At 38.6% G+C, this 21,200-nt stretch overlaps 1 protein-coding gene across 1 annotated transcript; it reads right to left on the reverse strand.

Moving 5' to 3' along the window:
- Nucleotides 1–1,347: 1,347 nt before the first annotated feature.
- LOC136840051 (gastrula zinc finger protein XlCGF57.1-like) lies at nt 1,348–7,891 on the reverse strand. Its single transcript, XM_067106366.1, has 2 exons — nt 7,792–7,891; nt 1,348–3,642 (listed from the first exon to the last, which is right to left on the reverse strand). The coding sequence occupies exon 2, from the start codon at nt 3,543–3,545 to the stop codon at nt 2,484–2,486; it is 1,062 nt and encodes a 353-aa protein (XP_066962467.1). The 5' UTR covers nt 3,546–3,642; nt 7,792–7,891; the 3' UTR covers nt 1,348–2,483.
- Between the last annotated feature and the right edge of the window lie 13,309 nt (nt 7,892–21,200).

Raw genomic sequence — 21,200 nt, forward strand, 5'->3', positions numbered from 1 at the left:
TAGCGTGCATGGACAGTGACTGTCTCTTAAAAACGCAGCAAAGTGATGGATAAAAGAGGATAAAATAAAAGTGAGTAAGCTATAAGGTAGGAAGTTAGACCTGCCAGCCTCTGCAAAGGATTTCTCTTGGTTGGCATAAATTGCTAAAGCTGCCCAGTGCCTGTTAAGTGCATTTGGAGAAGTATCTTACCACATTATCTGTGAATGTCCACCTTCCCACAAAAGCAGGGCCAGGAATGCCTTTACTAATAGTGTATTCTCTCCAAGGAGAGGCTGTTAGTCTCTGATATTACCTATGCTTCTTTGACCAGGATCTGTAAGGGAGGACAACATAATAATAATCATTCCTAAGCACCACAGCAGTCGTGATGGGACTTTATCTGTTAATGAAGTAACTAACTTCACAAACTAATAAAAATTCAGTCAAGGTAGAGACATCAATTTACAACCATATACCACAGTAGATATTTTCATATCACTATGTACTGGCACTCAAGAGAAACTACTAACCAGTATGAGATACCAAACATTTAAAAATCATAACTTTCATCACTGATACCACCATAATGGTGTTATTCTTGCCATCATCTTCATGTCTGATTTCTGATACTTCATCATTCTATGGAGTTTATCTTTATACATCAAGAGGACCTTGTTTTTGGTGCACTTCATGTTTCATATGGGAAATTTACTTTCTTAAAAGTTACCTACTACCTTCTGTATCACATTTAATCTAACAAAAATGAATTTGAATATAAAAACATGATTCACTCCAAGTTAATGCAAATGCTCTCTCATTGCCATCTGAGTAAGGATCTTGCCAAAAAGAATGCAGAACTTACATACAGAGACAAACTCTCTGAAGAATTAAAAATAGACGCTCCACAATACTGACTCTCTTACAGTGAGGCATCTAAAAGCCCAGCAGATAATCCTAGGGATCACAGATTACCAATGAAACACTGCAGTTGTCTGAATTAAGTCACAAGTAAAAACACTCCGGCAGTCAAGTGAAAATTAAAAAAAATAAGCTTGGAGAGAGTGATGGCATGTCCCGATACTACCTCACTTTAATGGAATCACATGTCCTTTCTTCTCACATAAATCCTGATCTGCTCTGACCTTACTGGCAAAGAAGTAGCAGCATGCAGGAAGACAATGACTATTTTTTTTTTTTTTTTACAAGAAACTCATTTGCACATCATAATAACTACTGTATCATTTTTACTTTTATAAACTCTGGTTTTCAAAACTATCAAATGAATTTCCAAACACCACTCGTGACTAATTTGCTTTATACACAACATATGATGACAAATAAAAAGATCAATTTGGTACCTTCATCAGTTTTATCTACTAATGAATGACAATCAGTGACTCAATTCTTTCTTATCCTGAGACAAAAAAATAATCTGGCACTTATGAAAACTTGATGCAAGTATAAGAATTTATAGGCAGGGAAAAAATCTTCCAAATGCACACATACAGCTGACCTCATCTCCTGCAATTCATCACTTAAATTCATATACATTAAATAAACACTTTGACACACTAAAATATTCAACAAACCTAAATCTGTGAGTTAATGGAAGCACAAGGGAGGTTAAATTGCTTATAATTCTTAAAGAATAGCATTTTAAATCAATTGAAATAAAGGATTCATTAGTCTGCTGACACAACATCAACCATCGTTTCTTCTTTAATATATCTATTCTCACATACATCACTGGACAGGTATTCACTTTTTACATTATCAACCTCTAATTTAACTTCAACAAAGTTATCAGAAATTTTTTGGTCACTCACTGAGTCCACCTTAATGGGGAACATTTACTTCATTTAAGGTCTGTGTTGGCACTGGTAAGCTATCTCCAGATACCTGGGACATTGCACAAGGTAACGTTCTTTTAATAAGTCACCATGATACAGATTTCCAGGTGGATTATACAAGACATCACTCGTAAGACGCTTTATACTATCAAAAGAATTGTATGAGCTATTTTCTACAAAATTTTCCCTTTGAGATGGTGGTTCATAAGGAGATAAAAGATTACATATATCAAGGGGATCAACATAATCATCTTTATCATTCCCTAACTGCTGACTAAGAGACTCTTGTTTCTTAGACTCGGTTACACGAGCACTATTTTCTTTTGATGTTCCCACAGCTTCTTTATCTTTATGAGGAATCCGAGAATGAACTACACTTGGATTACAGGGCGATGCTCTATGATATTTTAAACCTTTTAAGCCTTTGTACGTTTTTCCACATTTTTCACACTGAAACTTTCTGGTGCTGATAAGTTTACTATGAATTCTCAAATGACCTGCCATACGACTTTTGCTAGCAAATATTTTTCCACAGTACTCACATGCTAAATCCCCTTCATTATGAATTCGTGCATGGACAAAAAGATGACTTTTCTGAACAAAACTTTTACTACAAACCTCACAAGTATAATTTTTCTCTCCTGAATGAATTTTCAAGTGGAGTTCAGGTCATTTTTTCGAGAGAATGTTTTGCTACATTCTGTGCATGGAAAGTTCTTTTCTCTTGTATGAACTTTCTTATGACTGTTCAGACTGCTCTTGGTGCTAAATCTCTTTTCACATATCACACACAAATACCTCTTCTCTCCACCTCTATGATTATTCAGGTGGTCGAGAAGATACTGTTTCCTGCTGAATCTTTTCCCACATTCCTCACAGGGAAAATTCTTAATACCTGAATGTACCACAATGTGGACATCTAGCTGCTGTTTCCTAACAAACGTCTTGCCACATTCTTCACACTTGAACCTTTTGTCCCCGGTGTGACCCCGAATGTGAAAATTGAGATGTGTTTTTGTATAGTAACCTTTGCCACATTCCTTACAGATGTAGTCCTTTTGTCCTATGTGATATTTGGTGTGGGTGACTAAGAGCCTCTTTTCGCCAAATGCTTTTCCACAGTCGACACAAATGAAATTTTTCTCCTGTCGATGAGTCTTCATGTGAGCCGTTAAATTGCTCTTAAAAGTGAACTTCTTTTCACACACAGTACAAGAAAAATTTTTCACATTGCTATGAACTTTCCCATGCACAGTAAGCCCACTCTTCTGAATGAATGTCTTGCCACAGATGGGACACGCATAGTTCCTCTCTCCAGTATGAATCCTCGTATGGAAAATGAGATTGGATTTCTGAGTAAATCTTTTTCCACACTGACCACATGCGAAATTCCTTGCTCCTGTATGGGTTATGCTATGGAAGGCTAGTCGTCCTTTTGATGTAAATTCTTTGTTACAGTCTCCACAAGTAAAAACCTGCTTCTCACGTGTATGAATTCTAAAGTGGGTCATTAGGGTGCATTTCCTTTCAAACGAACGTCCGCACTCACTGCATGCAAAAGGTTTTCCCAAATCAGACTGAGGTGCTTCCCCCTCAAGAGTATTTGATGGTAGAATGTTCTCAGATTTGGATGCTTTACATGGGCTAGGTTCATGAGAACTGGATTTTGGAAGTGAGAGTCCATCTGAATGACTTGTTATATTGCTGATGTTCATGTTGAAAACTTTAACATTGAACTGGAAAATACAGAATGACACCTCATTTGACTGATAAAGCTGATGAATCTTTATTACTCTGAAGCTATTGCTGGAACTGTAAGAAAAAAACATATTTCAGTTCAGGCGACAAAAATCAATAGTTTAAAGAGAAGACTTCAGTCTAATTCCTTAGATGTAAAACTATACCTGTGTAAAATTAAGACTAGTTCTTGTTTCATTAACACAAACCTATTTCAGTATTTTTACCAATGTCAAAAAGATGGATAAGAGTAGATGAACAAAGTGCAATGGATAGGAGTAGATGAACAAAGTGCCTAATAGAATCATCTTGGACCATGGTATCAGTAGCCGTGTCAAGGCTATATGCACTCAGCAAGCATTCAAGATAATTCTGCCAGCAATTAAAGCTGACCTAAAAACTGAAATCAAATACTACTGAGAAGTATTCGCCATTGCTAATGAAAGGACTTCACCAAGACAGTAATTAATGAATTAAAGCCATATACAGTAAATGCATGTTGGAAGACTGTATGGAAGGAAGTGACCCATGATTTCATAGGTTTCCAAGGGATCAAGACAGAAGTAAAAATCATCCTAACAGTAATAAGCTGGCATTGAGGGATTCATCAGTATGACAGAAGACAATGTCAAAGATCATTGAAGAACACTGTAAAGTTTAAATGATAGATGAACTGGAAGACCTTGTCATGTCATATAGAGTAAGATGAGGGCACAGAAGAGAATGGAGATGAACCACCAAAGTGAGCAATTTGGAAGTTGGGTAAAGTGTTTCAACTGATTAATGATGTAAAGGAGAAGAGAATGGCTTATGATAAGATGGAATCAGCAGTAAAGTAGCACACATGATGACAGAAGCATTTAAACATCTCTGTGATGAATTAAAAAGCCTTAATAAGTAGCAATTCCCTACACAGTTTTGTTCCAGTGATCCCAACCTGTCATCATATTCTTCTAATCTCATACAATAATTCACCATCTTCATCTACTCTGCGTGTCCCAACTGTGAAAGACAATGATCCTGATGATATTTCTGGCCTAACACATCATCACAATGCTACACAATTACCATATGAATCATCTACTCATCATCATAGCTGGGAAGTTCATACAGTAGGCTCAGATATCTGTTAACAAATAAAAATTTCTGTCTTTCATAAGCACTTGATACAATATTTTTCATCAGGTACATCAGACAATTTCAGTGGGATTAAGGTAAAACATCAGAATCCCTTTCATTTAAGAGGGGGAGAGAGATAGACAGAAATTATGAGGGTTTGTGTATGGTTCGCTGTTACCTGCATTTCCGCTTTGCTTAGAACGTTCTGAAATAGTATACCTGATGTGGATAATAGAGGGCAAATATAAACTGAATGTTAGCCACTGGCTCAAGAGGTTGTTGTTTCAAATATTTTAGACAATATTATTCCTAGCCAGGAGAAAAATGAACCATGCAGAACTGAGAAATTAGGACTGTGGTATTTCCAGGAGGATTTGGGGAGTACATTGGTGATGCATAACTGAACATACTACCAAACTAACCTTCCCTAGTTAAAGGTGCAGTATTTATTCTACTCAAAAATATCCCTTGAAAACACGTTCAACACAACAATTGCTCCTGATAAGCTATGTGGTAGGCCCTACTCTAGTTCCCTTAAATTCAATTATTCTGGGACTTACTGTTATTGTGAAAAAAGTAATTGTATTTATAGAAGCAGGATATAGCAAGAAAACAAAAGTGGAAAAGGCAACAACAGCATTTCATGGGTGGGACACTGTATTGAGCTTTGATACCTACCTATTGGTCAAACCTCACTAGCTTAGCCTAGCCCAGCCTAACCTCTCCTGATCCTGTCATAAGGACCTATCAAATAAAGTGAAGACTGTACGGTAATACAATACCAAAAACTGTAAACTAATTCATTTCATGCAAAGGAATACTGGCATCGATTCTTAAATCTATTCAGAAACATCACTAGTAACCACATACAAGACAAAAGAATGGTTAAGAGGCGAAACTGGGGAAAAACTTCTGTAGGTGTCATGACACAGTTATAAATGCATATTTTTGTTGCCCCTTACATGCACAAACAATTTTATGCATTAAAATAAATATCCATGGAGACATGACAACATGGTCACTGCATCAGTACAAGCTAATTCATACAATGACATCAAGATACACCATATGCTAAGAATAAAAAGACTCGTCAGTATGGACGAGAACATAAAATGAAAATGGAATCATGGTAAAAACATATGGTTATGACTTAGGCTAATTCAAGAGGTTTTTGTGTGGAAATAAAATGTCTTTAATTTAAAGCAAATTCTTTAATGTGTTTCATTATCTTATCATAGGAAAACAAGTGTAACAGTATATAGCCTGGTGGTTCTACAGATAAGCTCTGCAAAGAGATATTGTTTATTGATAATCTTTTTTTAAATTAACAATATAGGGTAAGGTGTATATAGTCCAGTATAGCTTAGATAATTTGAAAAATTTACCGCATTTTTGTTATGTTTTTACATTCATCCCCGGGAGGCTGGTACTAAACATGGTGCGCCACCGAGCTTTTCTGTAGAATTACCTTTAGCCTAAATGCAACAAAAACCATATAGCACAAACTAGCCTAGTCTATGTATTCCCCAGGAAATGCATTACATAAACTGCCTACCAAAATTTAGCTTAGATCTAAAATGAAACACAGTACTAGTAACATAACTTAGGCTAGTCTTTTCAGGGTAGTTTGAAGAAAAATGGCATCAGGCTCTAACACTACCTCCAAATGGAAGCTTAGTCCATAATATCCGATGTTTAGTGGTACTTGAGGTGGGGAGGTGGGTTCAGGTGGGTGATGAAGCCCCCGGCCAAGTCAAGGCATGATGCCCAAAGTGAGGTTAGGAAGGTAGTCTGGTTAGGTCAGGACACATCATTCTAGGAAAGTTAGGTTTGTTTTTGTCTACGGAATCTATTCTCATTATATTACACTTGTCTTTTCACTGATCTGCCTAACCTTGATGAATGATGGTCTGCCTAACCTTGATGAATGATGGGCTTCATAACTTATCAAAACCACCTAGGTAGTAGGCATAGCCCATTATAACCTATTGTAGGTCTACATAAGTCTTAGCCTAGAGGGTAGAACTAAGCAATAGCTCTGCATGGGGTATTACTTTGGAAATTGATTTTCCCTATAGTATTTTGGCTGCTTATCAAGAATTTACCGTTATTTTTTGTCAGTTAACTATAATTAACTTGTAATTAACCTCAGAAGTTGTATGCTGGCCATCCTGGAATGCTATTGCGCATGCACAGTGTTATGGGGGAGCTTTTGGTAAAAAGTGGTTTCCTTCACCAGGGAGCTCCCCCCCCCTCCCAGCTAAGTAACACGGCCTGCTAGGTTAGGTTAGGTTAGGGTATGTTAGGATAATATAGTTCCTTTTATAAGAGGTTTCCTTAGCAATCCCTTCTTGAACATAAGGCTTCTTAATGACTTGCGCATGCACAGAACCGTTCCATAACAACAACGTGGCAGCCTGGTCGCTTATTCCCCAACTGTATTATGGTTCGGCCAGATGAGTGAGAATGGGAGCGCTCAATCTTTTGTTGTTTTTATGGTAATTCCTAACGGGCTTGTACTAAACATGCTGCAAGGGTAGGAGTTAAGGGTATTTAGGGCGTGGTAAACATAATGAGATTATTTTCAAGATTCTATGATTAGTTTTTACGATATGGCATCCCGCTTTTTCAGGGAAGGTCCCGAACCATAATACAGTTGGTGAAAATGCAGCCCGGTCTTTCTCCAATCGTTTTCCTGCCTTCAAAACCCCGTGTTCCCAAAGGGTTCCCAACCATGTTGGGTAGAGATGAGGTTAATAATAATTAACCAGCAATAAACAACACCACTTCCTTCATCAGCAACACTAGGCTAAACGTATTGGAAAAATAAATTTCCAAGGTAATAGTCGGTGCGGAGCTGTCGCTTAGATTTACCGTCGTCAGATTAGCCTTGCAATTAGTAATGATTGCTGTGCTTATTTACTTCTAGATTCTCATTATAAATTTTCATACAACACATTACATATCATAAAAACTGACATAAAGCTGACCAAGCCTAAGCTAGGTCAATACCGACCACATATGAACAGCGTTTATTTACTACTCTCATACTTAACATGCAAAGCATTTTATCGGTAAATGAACTAGCTGTTACGTTTCTTTTACCATTTCCAAATAAAAGCGTCGACTGAGGCCTAGTTTAGAGATAATCAACTTGGACAGATAATCGTGAAATCTTGTAGGTGTTTGGTTACGTTCTCTACATGCTATATAATTTTTGTCGTATTGGTGTCAAGATGACACGTTTATACGCTTTTAATAAAAATTTACATGACAAATCAGTTATATGTATTGTAGATTTTGTCCTATATTTCAACAAATATTTTCATTTCTGAATTAAAATCACGTAAAATTACATACTCTAAATTTCCTTTAGCAGCAAACGGTTCTACCCTAACAAACGCCTAGACCTCCTACAAATAATCATACAGATCTAATATTTTTGGTAGAGCTCGCTGCCCATTTCATTTTTCTTTTATTTCATTATACTGTTTTTCATGAGTTCCTCAAGAACATTTCTTATATATATATATATATATATATATATATATATATATATATATATATATATATATATATATATATATATAGTAGATGCACGTAACTTCAGTGTATAAGAGAATACCACAAGAAAATGACAAGCAGTTCAGTATCAAGCGCTTTTGTTTATTCAGTAAAAACAACACGTGTAAGCACTTGGCACTGAACGTTTGCCTGTCATTTTCCTGTGGTATTCTCTTATATATATATATATATATATATATATATATATATATATATATATATATATATATATATATATATATATTTCAGTGACTGACACCTCTCGAGAGAGGAACCTGGGTTCAATCCCTGAGGATGCTGAATCATTCCAAGTTTTTTCCGTTAAACTAACTATCTCTGATGACCAAAGCTGCGAGTTAGTACCTTGTAATGCCTTGTAACTGGTCGACTGAGGTGGTTTGTAGCCATACTGGGAAAAGTAGTGAGACTGGCAACTCATCTCATAGTACTTAGAGGCTTTGGAGGAAAACACCTGGGTCCGCCTCTACAGGGGTTTATTGATTCATTGGGGTTGCTGGCGTTGTGATCTCTGTAATGGAAATGAGCAAAGCAGGCAGTACATTATATTATTACTGCCTCTCTCCTGCTTTTTGTTATGCCTTTGCTTTTCTCCTTATGAGTCTGTATTAACCTTTTTACCATTGCATTTGTATATATTTCTCCTCCCTACTCACCTGTTTGCGTTCCTTTCCTTTTCTTTGTTATGTGCCTGTATTAACGACTTTTCTTTGTATTTTTACATTTTACTTTTCTTTTATTACTCTTATATTTCTGTTTTAACTTCGCTTTAAAGTGTGCCATAATAAAAGTTTGTGCTAATTAAGAAACTTCGTCTTGCAGCTTGAAAGGGCCTAAACCTTTAGCATTTTGTATATATTTACACTTATGGTATCAGCTCTCTCTCTCTCTCTCTCTCTCTCTCTCTCTCTCTCTCTCTCTCTCTCTCTCTCTCTCTCTCTCTCTCTCTCTGTAAAAAAACAGAATACTTAACTTCAAGATAACGGAATGCTCGGATACTAAAAGGGGAAAAAAATCCATTTCATTTCCCCGTGTTTGCTTTCGTGATCCATAATTCATTATAACCAAGAGGCCTTGGATGCTGCTCCTGCAGCCTAAGGAGAGAGAGAGAGAGAGAGAGAGAGAGAGAAAGAAGAAGAAGAAAGAAGGGGGAGAGGGAGGGGGGGAAGAGGGTGGTCGGTAGGAAAGAGGAGAATCTATCTGAGGCTTCAACTGAAAGTTCTGACTCTCGAGGTAAATTGTGAAGCTGTTTTATTTCTGCTGTTTTTTTCTTGGTACCTCAATTTCTAAGACCCATATTATTATTATTATTATTATTATTATTATTATTATTATTATTATTATTATTATTATTATTATTATTATTATTATTATTACCCTTGCATGTACTTATCTTGTGAGGTTTATCATTAATATCTCCGCTATCATGGGCTCTAAAATTAGGTTACATACCTTCAGGTCCATTTTTCTCATTAGTCTTAGGCTCAGTATGCACTTATTTAAATCCTGGCATGAACATAGCCCGGAACTACAGAAGGGTAAGCATGGACATTTTTATATACATTCTGTAAAATGAAGTAGTGTTAGAGCGACAAGAAAATCGTGTCTTCACGTTGAGTAGACAGTTAATTGCTTATTGCTCGCAGTAGTAAACGTGGTGGTGGTGGTAGTAGTAGTAGTAGTAGTAGTAGTAGTAGTAGTAGTAGTAGTAGTAACTGATGTTGCAAAAATTTTTGGCAACTTAAACACTCAATGGAGTGCCTTGATGTTAATGTCCAACTTCCTCTTCCTCATTCGGTCCTGGACCTCTTGTTCTGTCAAGTCTCTTTCCTTAAAGCTGTCTTGATGCAGTCCAATTTATAGAAATACTATGTGTGTGTGTGTGTGTGAGAGAGAAAGAGAGAGAGAGAGAAAGAATGAGAGAGAGAGAGAGAAAGATGGACCCTTAATGTGCGGGATTAGGTTCCTCCCGGAGAATGACCTAAATTCTTAAAGGAAAAAATCAAGATTATATGACCATAGCATTGTTTCATATTAAACAGGCCTTTATAAGAGCACGAGCTCTTGTTCCCGAGAGCAGCCCGTAAAATTAAAGCTATAAAAAGAAACCAATGTGCCACTGCCACTTGCAGAGGAGAAATAAAGACTAGTAAAGCTGCTTAACCTGCAGGAACTTATAAAGATGCTAAGTCTGTTAATAGCTTTTATCGAAAAACAAATGCATCCCTTCCCTCTGCTGTCTTTCCTTTAACGTATGAATGAATAGGTACTTATTACATGAATACACACGTACTTCAAGAGCACCGGACAACCAGCTTAATCGAGACGGGAGACAAGCTTATCAGTATCAAAGCGGGACATCCTGAGGGGTTCCTCCCCTGACCAGGTCATCCAGACAGAACCCTCAACCTCCCCCTCCCCCACCCCTACTAAAAAACAAAAAAGCTTCGAGGACATCAAAGAACCGCCGGAGAAACGACGCCGGTCTCCGATAACCTCGTCATCGTCTGCAGGAAACAGGCGAAGTGGTTGGGAAGTTGTTTGCGCGAACGCTGATTAAGTTACGGCCCGATGCTTTGTTTCATCCGACGATATTGGCTCTGTGTCGTCTCGTTTGCGCGAGGGAGATTGATGCTGCTTCCTCCTCCTCCTCCTCCTCCTCTGCCATAAGGAGAAGGAGGATTGAGAGGGAGGATTTCTTTTGGGGAAACAAGTCGTTGGATCCTTCGGAGACAGATGCGGTAGCTGTCAAGGGTTTCGGGGGAAATGAGAGAGAGAGAAAGCGAAGCAACTGGAGGATAAGAAGAGTTGGGTGTTGATAGTATGATTGACAAGGCAATTCCAGGCCAAAAGAATTCAACTCAGAACAGTATTAGTCATGCAGGTACACATGCACTAATACTTTATACATATATGTCACTGTGTTTTTGTGTGTGCGCGCGCGCAACCACTTGGTTCTCGTAGTCCAGTGATAGAATGCTCTCCTCACTAGAAAAAACAACTAAGTTCGATTCCCAACAGGGATGAAAGATTTACGCAACTTCCGTTGAAACCTATTATGCATCTATTGACCTAAGCAGAGAATTAAGCACCTGGTATTAGTCTCTGTCGGTCAAGTAGAATCCAGAGGTCCATACCTGGCCTCATAACCTTTACACACCTTCCCACACTTACGGGCTGCTGGACCAACAACCACAACTAGGATGAATAAAGACATAGGGGTTGCAACCCCATCCTTAAGACTTGCAGAGAACTGAAAGGTATCCTCTGGATCCACTCCTGAGGGGAGAGTATATATATATATATATATATATATATATATATATATATATATATATATATATATATATATATATATATATATATATATATATATGTATGTATGTATGTATGTATGTATGTATGTATATATATATATTATATTATATTATATTATACTATATTATATTATATACAGGAAGTTAATTAAGACATCTTGTTACAAAGATTACAGTACTCTTGTTCCACTCAGAGGGTAAAGTAAACACTGAAATGTAAATCTCACTGTGGACTTAATTTCAACTCTGAAGAACACTGGTTGTAGAACAAACGGACAACACACATCCTTACATAACCAGCTACGGTCTCTCCCAGCTAGAGAAGTAAGGCGAGGACAGAGATGATAATACCTCTGGCATCTTTAAGGACTCTGTTACGAACCTCATGGTATCCTTAGGCTCTATCCAATAGAGAGGTTGTGGATAGTCCTGGTATCCTTAAGCTCGTTCCTGAAGAGAGAGAGAGACTATGAATAGTCCATAGTAAATTGTCTCATGTATATTTTTGAAATTGTTTCTTTGTTTTTAAGTGGACTAATGTCGACTCAAGAGCATACCGTTAGCTAAATGCGCTACGTCGGGATACGTGGATGCTTTTGATCAAAAATGCTTTGCTATTAATCCATTATAAGCATTAATAGGACTTTTTTGAACGGTTGTTGAAGTAAATGCATAAGTAATCAACAGGCATGGGAACGTAATCGTCATCATTATCATTTTCATGAAAAGATAATGATACTGTGAATGAGAATTATGATGATGATGGTAACATATGAATCCCCTACGTGATGGTAGAAATTAGAAGCTGGGTTTCATCTTCATCACATCTAACTGAAGAACTGGATTAAGGAGACATATGAAGAAATAAGGATAAACTGTGCTCTTGCAGGTACTAGGCAAGCGTAACTTGCTGAGAATCCTTCGGGATACTGTTCCGAAGACTAAGGTTACTAGACCAAGAAAGAGAGAGAGAGTGTGTGTGTTAATTCGAGATAAAGTGAGAACGAAAGAGAAGGACTGAGAGGAAGAGGAGAAAGCAAACTGGAGAAAGTTAATGATAAAGAGAAACGAGAAGCGAGCAAGCCTTTGTGCCTGCGTATATGCATTCATATTTAATGTCCGTTTTTGATGAGTTCTGTCAGTGATGACAAGACAAGCACGCGCTTTGTTGACAAATCTCTCTCTCTCTCTCTCTCTCTCTCTCTCTCTCTCTCTCTCTCTCTCTCTCTCTCTCTCTCTGTTAAGAAGATGTGAACTTGTGTTGTAAACAAAGATGAAAAGACTTTATAAACAAGGGGGATCGTATCGTTATTGAAGATTACAAGCAAAGAGATGTAGGATGAACTCCATTAACTATGTTGTGATTAATTCTTGGTTTCATTTTATATTTTGTATTCTATCTAAAAATTATTAATTTTATCATTTATTTTATTTTCTAATAACTGATCTCTTCTTTCTGTATTTCCTGTTACCTTCTGTTTCCTATTTCAAATGAACACCATATTCTTTGGAAGCCTGAATATCAAGTCAGTGGCCCCTTTGGGCTTGTTTCATATGAATAGGTTTCATTTCCTGAATAATAATAATAATAATAATAATAATAATAATAATAATAATAATAATAATAATAATAATAATAATAATAATAATAATAATAATAATAATAATATCATAGTAGCGTGAGTCTTGAAATGGAGAAACAAATCCAGTTATGTATGGGTACATACGAGTACATTTATGTTTAAATAAATGTACTACATAACTGTGGATTTGTAACTCCAATAATAATAATAATAATAATAATAATAATAATAATGATAATAATAATAATAATAAAAATACTGTATTTAATCATTTAAGAAATAAACTTTTTTTTTTTTTTATTTGCATGAGGGCTTGAGAAATAGATTTTAGAATGCTCTTCCTCTTCTTACTTTTCTTATCAGAACTTTACATATCAACACCAGAAACGGGAATAATCAGGGTTATCTTGACGAGGCTGAAAACCTGCCCACTGAAACCGAGTTTGGTTTCTCGTTCGCACCTCCCCCTTGAAAACTCATTTGCAGTCTGGGCCCAATGTCTGTGCCCGAGTGGCCTCTCCTGGCAGTTTCGAGTCCCACTCGAGATTGCACCTCGAGGAGGAGGAGGAGGAGGAGGAGGAGGAGGAGGAGGAGGAGGAGGAGGAGAGAACTTCCGTCATGAGGCGGTGGCCAGCACCCTCGGGGGCCACTAAATGAAGCCATAAGTCCCCCTCCAGAACGGCCAGCAAGTCAACAGGAGCCGTCAATATTGACACACTAGAAAACCCTCCTCCTACTCGTCTCTCTCTCTCTCTCTCTCTCTCTCTCTCTCTCTCTCTCTCTCTCTCTCTCTCTCTCTGGAGGAAGAGAGAGAGAGAGAGAAGGAGGTCTTTAATAAATGTCTTTTATTTCCATGCTTTAATTTAACCCTCAGGGAGGCGCCTGTAAGCTCCTAGCTCTCTCTCTCTCTCTCTCTCTCTCTCTCTCTCTCTCTCTCTCTCTCTCTCAACATCATCATCATGCTTATAATGAGTAAACGAGACCTGAATGACTTGGGAAGGTTAATAAATGTTGTATGTGTGTTTGCGTGCAAGCATTCTGTGGGAAGGAGCCAGAGGTAAAGCAGGTTTCTTTACTTATGCAGGAAGTATTTATTTGAGTTTCACTAGTAATATTAATGACTGTAATTCATTATATCCCACATTCCAATAACTACAGAAACTTAGTGTTTGTGTTTGTGTGTATGTGTGTGTGTATGTGTCGTAGACCTCACATAAAACTTCTCTCCGCCGTAGGGTTAAAGATAATTTCTTATAAAAGTTCTTCCTGGCATAAACAAACCCAAACTAGATCTTCTATAATGGGTTGAGATTCATCTCACGGTATTTCGAGTCTGAGACTTCAAGTTTTTGAATGCCCAAAATGGCGAACTTTTTGAACAGGTCTTTCGGTCATTCTCCTAATAAATGAGACATTCCTTTTGGTGAAAGATAGCATTCAAAGCGTTTCAAAACCCCTTTGATAACTGTGGCATTGGCTGTATATAAGTGATTTCACGGCATTTCAGAGGTATTCATCATGAGAGGCAAAGCCACGTTAACATAGATTGTCTCGTTAAGCGTTCTTGTCTGAAGTGCATTTGGAAATGTGGAAGTCAATAGTGTTTGGTTAGGCGATAACAGAGCCGTGTGGAAGTTTTCGACAGAAGCAAAAGTTGGTTCTGTGCTTTCTCGGTCTGCTTGAAACGCAAACAAGAGAAATCGTCCGATAAACTTTCGAAAAGGATACAGGCTGTGATAGAGTTTTATACAGAATTTCATGCCTGAATCGACCCTTAGTCTCTAGTTTATAAGATAAATTTTCTTCACAGCTAATATGATAATTATAGAATCAGGAGAGTTGTCAGAGACAAATTAAGACAAACAAAACGCTTAGTAGACAAATAACAAAAACACGAACTCTCGGTAGACAAATAACAAAAAGAAGAACTCCCAGTAGACAAATAACAAGATCACTCAGTAGACAAATAAAAACAAGAACTCTCAGTAGACAAACAACAAAAACAAGAACTCTCAGTAGACAAATAAAATCACTCGGTAGACAAGTAACAATAAAGGAGTGTATAGTAGACAGATAACAAAATCAAGAACTCTCAGTGGACAAATAACATAAACAAAGTCATTTAGTAGACAAATAACAAAATTCCTAGGTAAACAATTAAAATAAAGGAACGTATAGTAGACAGATAACAAAAGAAAAATGTTCGTAGAGAAATAATAGACAGGCTATTATAGTCTGTACAGCGACATATCATCATACTTTCATCAAATATCCATGAGAAGTTGACCATAAGAATGACGTCATTCCGAGACTGATTTCACAAAGCTTAATAAAAATCCATCTCAGAGAGAGAGAGAGAGAGAGAGAGAGAGAGAGAGAGAGAGAGAGAGAGAGAGAGAGAGAGAGAGAGAGAGAGAGAGCTACCATAATCATTACAATGTCCAGATAAAAAATAAGAAAAGACTTGATGGCTCAGCGATAATCCTTTGATTTTTTGACATCGGCTCCTCCCCTCCCCCCCCTCTTCCCCCATGCAGGATTTATGTAGAAAAGAAGAGACGGAGAAAAAAAGTCTTATCAGCTTTTGCCTTTGATACCCCTCCACCACCCCCTAAATCTCACCGCCCCCTCCCTCCCCCCCCCTCCCCCGAACACCGTTTGCCAAGAGGGCCAAAGTTGCATCATTTGATCTGACGATAAGAACATTTGAAGCAATTTAACCCCAGGAGGAAAGTCTTCAGGAAAAGAATCGCTCCTCCCCTGAATTTAAAAGTAGTAGTCTCTCTCTCTCTCTCTCTCTCTCTCTCTCTCTCTCTCTCTCTCTCTCTCTCTCTCTCTCTCTCCCCCCCTGGTAGTGGAGAAACTTCTCAAATCAAACGATGAAAAGAATCGCCCATTTTTTCCCATCATTGCCAAAAAAAATCGTGAAGCATCTTATTTCTTTTTATGACTTTCTTTATAACCAGCGGTTGTAAAAGTCCGCTTTCTCCTTCCTTTCTTTCTTTCTTTCTTCCTTTCTTTCCCTGGAATGAAAAGTCTTCAGAAGGGGACTGTGAATTTGTATTCATCTCTCGTACTGTATCGAGAAAACCGGATTTTTCCAGTCCGAGAGATGATGATTTTTGCTTCCTTTCCTTCGTAATAAAAACCAGATCAAGTAACATCCCTCTTCAATAAATGTTTCTTTGATCAAAGATGGCGGCAGGAACGTTACAGCTCTTTTCAAAAGCTCCAAAAGGTTTCCCTGTCAAAAGTTTTCGACTGGGAGAAACTGGAAGTAAGTCTGGAATCTGGTAAGAAAAGAATTCAACTGGAAATTGAGAATCAGCACTACACCTTCTGGAATCCCGAGGAAAATATTTTATCTGGAAATTCAGAATCAGCACTACACCTTCTGGAATCCCTAATGTAGAGAAGTTACCTGGAAATTGAGAATCATCACTATACCTTCTGGAATCCCTGTGAAGAGAATTTACCGGGAAATTGAGAATCAGCACTACACCTTCTGGAATCCCTATGAAGAGAATTTACCTGGAAATGAGAATCAGCACTATACCTTCTGGAATCCCTGTGAAAAGAATTTATCTGGAAATTGAGAATCAGCCCTACACCTTCTGGAATCCCTGTGAAGAGAATTTACCTGGAAATTGAGAGTCAGCACTACACCTTCTGGAATCCCTGTGAAAAGAATTTACCTGGAAATTGAGACTCAGCATTACATCTTCGTCACTTTGCTGGTGAAGCTCTGATGCTTATTAGATACTAATCCCTATCTTGCAACGTAATTTTCGATTAATCTCCTCAAATGGAATATTTTGAAGGCCTTCGCATAAAAGAACCTCGCTCTAATTAATTCTCCAGGTTTCCTTATGAGACTTTGCATGAGGAAGGGCGTTTAATAATACCAGAATAAATTCTTCTCTGAACTTTAGTATGTTATGACATAGCAGTTATAACCTTCTCATATTAGCTCTGCGCTTAATATTCACAGTTGATTGTCGCTTCTTTAATATCAGGTTTAATATTCTCATCACATACGCCTAAACTGGGGAAGCTGCCCCAGTAGCAATTAACTCTCGAAATTGAGTAACTTGAATAGATTACATTGATGTAAATGACTACAGATAAAATTTATGACAGAATATTTACTTGATCATTTCTTAACTCTTTACGTTGAATCCATAGTTGCTGTGCTTATTATTTATTTCATCTGTCACTCTGCTATAACAGAGGTAACACTTATTCTACTAAATTCTCTTCCCTACCATTTACTCAGCACCCCCTCCCCCTAGAAAAAGGGATACTTATTGGGAACCCATATTTCCAAGAACCATCTGCTTCCCAGAACATATATCTATAAGACCATTTCAGTTGCCTCTATACCTAATTTCAAACCTAATATGCAAACTGTTTAATTCCTTAACTTCTACTTTTGCATTCAGATCACCTATCCCCGCCTCTCCCAGGTTTGTTGGTCAATCAGACTTTCCCAAAAATCTTGCTCTGGTATATTTACGTTTTACCCCCGGTAAATAGATATATCAGTGTTTTTTCTTATTAATCTAAATTTTAATTCCACAATCCTCCAACTTTCACAACAGTATTTTTTTTTATTTAATTCGTACCTACGCTGTTATCCTTGCGTTTTACACCCGGGCATTAGATACTATCAGTGTTTTTTCTTATTAGTGTTAATTTTAACAGCGTAAACCTCAAATTTACACATAAAAATAAGGCACTTATTTTATTTGAATTCGTGCCACTGTGGGCTTCTCTGTCCCCAGCTGCAGTCGTGTTGGCCTGAGGAGTGTTTCCTCCCCCTCTTGACGCCAAACGTGATTCCTTTGCTAAGAATTGGATCACTCACAGATTCGCAGAATATCTCGATTTCAGTTCCCCGTCCGCCAGCATTTAAGGGAAGGCTTCTCCCGCTGAATTTTATTCCCCTTTGTTCAGGGCTAAAATTGTGTTATTCGGAGAAAAAGGTTTACTTTTGAGTTTTATTTTTTTATTTGTACCTTTGGAGAGAGGCTGGAGATAAAAGTGGTTCAAAGGGTTTGAATTGGTCGAAAGGTGGTCAAAGAACTGGTCGAAATAGAGACCTGGCATTGGTCGAAATGGAGACCTGGAATGGGGCGAACGGCGAGAATGGAATTGGTCGAAACGAGGCCCAGGAACTGGTCGAAACTGGGACTTGTAATGGGTCGGAACAACGTCCAGGAACTGGTCGAAATTGAAACCTGGAATTGGTGGACATGAAGCGCTGGAATTGATCGAAATGAATTGCTGGGATTGGTCGAAACGAGGCCCAGGAACTGGTCGAAAAGGGGACCTGGAATTTTTCGAAATGGAGACCTGCAACTGGACGAAAGGGGAGACTGAAATTGGTCGAAACCAGGTGCTGGAATAGGTCGAAAGGGAAACCTGGAATTGGTCAAAACGGGGCCCAGGAACGAGTCGAAAAGAGACCTGGAATTGGACGAAATGGGAGGCTGTAATTGGTCGAAAGAAGAACTGGAATTTGTTGAAATGAGGTTCAGGGACCGGTCGAAATGAAGACCTGGAATTGATCGAAGCGAGATCCAGAAACTGGTCGAAAAGGAGACTTGGAATTGGTCGAAATGAGGCGCGGGAACCGGTCGAAAAGAGACTTGTAGTTGGTCGAAGCGAAGTCGAGGAACTTGTCGAATAGGAGGCCTGGAATTGGTCGAAACAAGGGGCTGGATTCGGTCGCAAAGAGTTGTTGTAACTGGGGGAAAGAGGAAACAGGAATCCGTGATAGGGAAGAAAGGGGAACCTGCAGTTGATCGAGTGACCAGGAATGGATTGATAAGGGGGGCCAGGAATTGGTTGAAAGGGGAGACATGGGAATTGGTTGGAAGGGGAGCTGGAAAGTGGGCGAATTGGGACCTTGAATGAGACGTAAAGAGTAACTGGAAGTGATTGGGAGGGGAAAGCCTCGGGTTTTAATTTTATCAGATCAGTTGATCCTCCTTTTGAGTTCCTGATGAATAACTTCTCTATTTATCGATTTTTATTGTTTTTCTTTTTCATCTTGCCACGACTTTGAATAACTAAAGTTCAAGGATGACCCTTAGTTAAAACTATCAACATTGTTTAAATAAACATTTCCTTTCTTTTGAAAATCGAGCGTTCTGGTCTCCAAACAAGAAAGCGACCCTCGTAACCAGAGAGAGAGAGAGAGAGAGAGAGAGAGAGAGAGAGAGAGAGAGAGAGAGAGAGAGAGAGAGAGAGAGAGAGTGCCACCTTGTCCAATTACCCAGGACAAGGAAAAGCCAGTGGAGGGAAATAGAAACGGAATCGATGCTCGATTTTACCAGTAAACGCGAGGCAAGAACAGTGTTAGTTCATTTGATCCTTTTTCATCAGTTAAAGTCCTGTCAGGAATATAAAGCATCTGAATCTTTTAGTAAAGAGAGAGAGAGAGAGACTGACTTCAAAGGCTAATCAGCTGCAGCTATGGAATAAGTTAAAGGGACGGAAGTTCAAATTGATTATTGCTGCAGAATTTAAATAGTTACTAAAATAATAAAATAGATTCTGATTTGCAGAAAATGTCTAAAATACTGACGTCCAGGTTGTCACTGCCCTCTTCTTTACATTCTGCACCCTTTCATTACTATCTTCCAGCTACCATGAAGACGCCAACTTGCATACCATGATACCAAACTCTCCCCAGATACCGTATACCACCCCCTGACCATCTGACAGCTCCATCATAGCGACCATTCCCACGTAACCCTCCGGAATCTCCTCCCTGGAGGTAATTTTTCACCTTATAAATGAACCTAATTAGTATGCCGAGTGCTCGTAAAACTGTCCCAATATACAGTGGAGAGTTTCCTCCCCGGACTTTATCGCCCCGAAAGCTCAGGTCGAGTGTGACCTCGGAGGAGGAAGGGACGGACATTTTATTTCTCTCTCTCTCTCTCTCTCTCTCTCTCTCTCTCTCTCTCTCTCTCTCTCTCTCTCTCTCTCGTGCTTGGGTCATCTTCCGTGTCCCCTGCCATCCTCCCCATTCCCGACCCCTCACCCACCACTGCCCCATCCGCCCCATATTTTTTCTATTTCTTTTGCTTTCAAAGGAAAGAGGAAGTCTGGTTGATTTCTGTGAAGAAGGAGAGAGAGAGAGAGAGAGAGAGAGAGAGAAAACAAGCTACCCTGCGATGGAAGAGTAAAGATCATGAAAGAAGAGAGAGTAAGAGAGTGGGGCATGATGCGGAAAACAGAAAGACAGAAAGACATAAAAAGGGGAAAACTCTACAGACAGAAAGAGAGACAGAGAATTCTTCAGACATAAGAGACAAAGAGAGAACGCTAAAGACAAACTAGAAGAAAGAGAAAGGAAGAGGATTAAAGAAGAGAGGCAAGGAATGAGAGAGGAAACATGCAGTGGCACCGAGGGAAACAGCGTCTCGTCCTCCAGAGCAGGAACAGAGGAAGGGGCCTCAAGTCAGCCAATATTTACACTTCCTGTTGACTTGCCGGTCATCGCCCGCGGATGGGACTCACTCCTTTATTTAACTTGGCCCAGGTTTAACCTCCGTTTGCCAGTCCTATGGGCAGCTCATTCATTTGCACTCGGATAATTCCCTCCACTTTTTAAAGGAGAGAGAGAGAGAGAGAGAGAGAGAGAGAGAGAGAGAGAGAGAGAGAGAGAGAGAGAGAGAGAGAGGGGGGGAAGGAAATTTCAGAAGTTAGTCTACAGTATTCTCTTCATAATTTTCAAATTGCTGTATAAATCCGTGTTATCCGTTGATATACTTGCACTCCTCTTAATTCTCTCGACATTTTAAGGTAGGAGGAAGAGGAGGAGGAATAGGAATAGGAGGAGGAGGAAGAGGAGGGAGAGAGAGAGATTTCAGCTGAGAATATCTTGATAGTTTCCAGCACATAATATAGTCACTACTTCTTAGCATCCTTTCTTAATTCGCAGTATTTATTTAGAATTTCGTTTTGGTGGTAAAAATCTTTAGCAACATAGATAAGAAATGCCTTGAAGAGTTTAATA

This window comes from Macrobrachium rosenbergii, chromosome 7 (assembly GCF_040412425.1).
Source record: "Macrobrachium rosenbergii isolate ZJJX-2024 chromosome 7, ASM4041242v1, whole genome shotgun sequence".
Taxonomy (NCBI): domain Eukaryota; kingdom Metazoa; phylum Arthropoda; class Malacostraca; order Decapoda; family Palaemonidae; genus Macrobrachium; species Macrobrachium rosenbergii.

Bases quoted from the DNA above. Each gene is read 5' to 3' on its own strand.
- LOC136840051 (XM_067106366.1), bottom strand. From the start codon at position 3,545: ATGAACATCAGCAATATAACAAGTCATTCAGATGGACTCTCACTTCCA.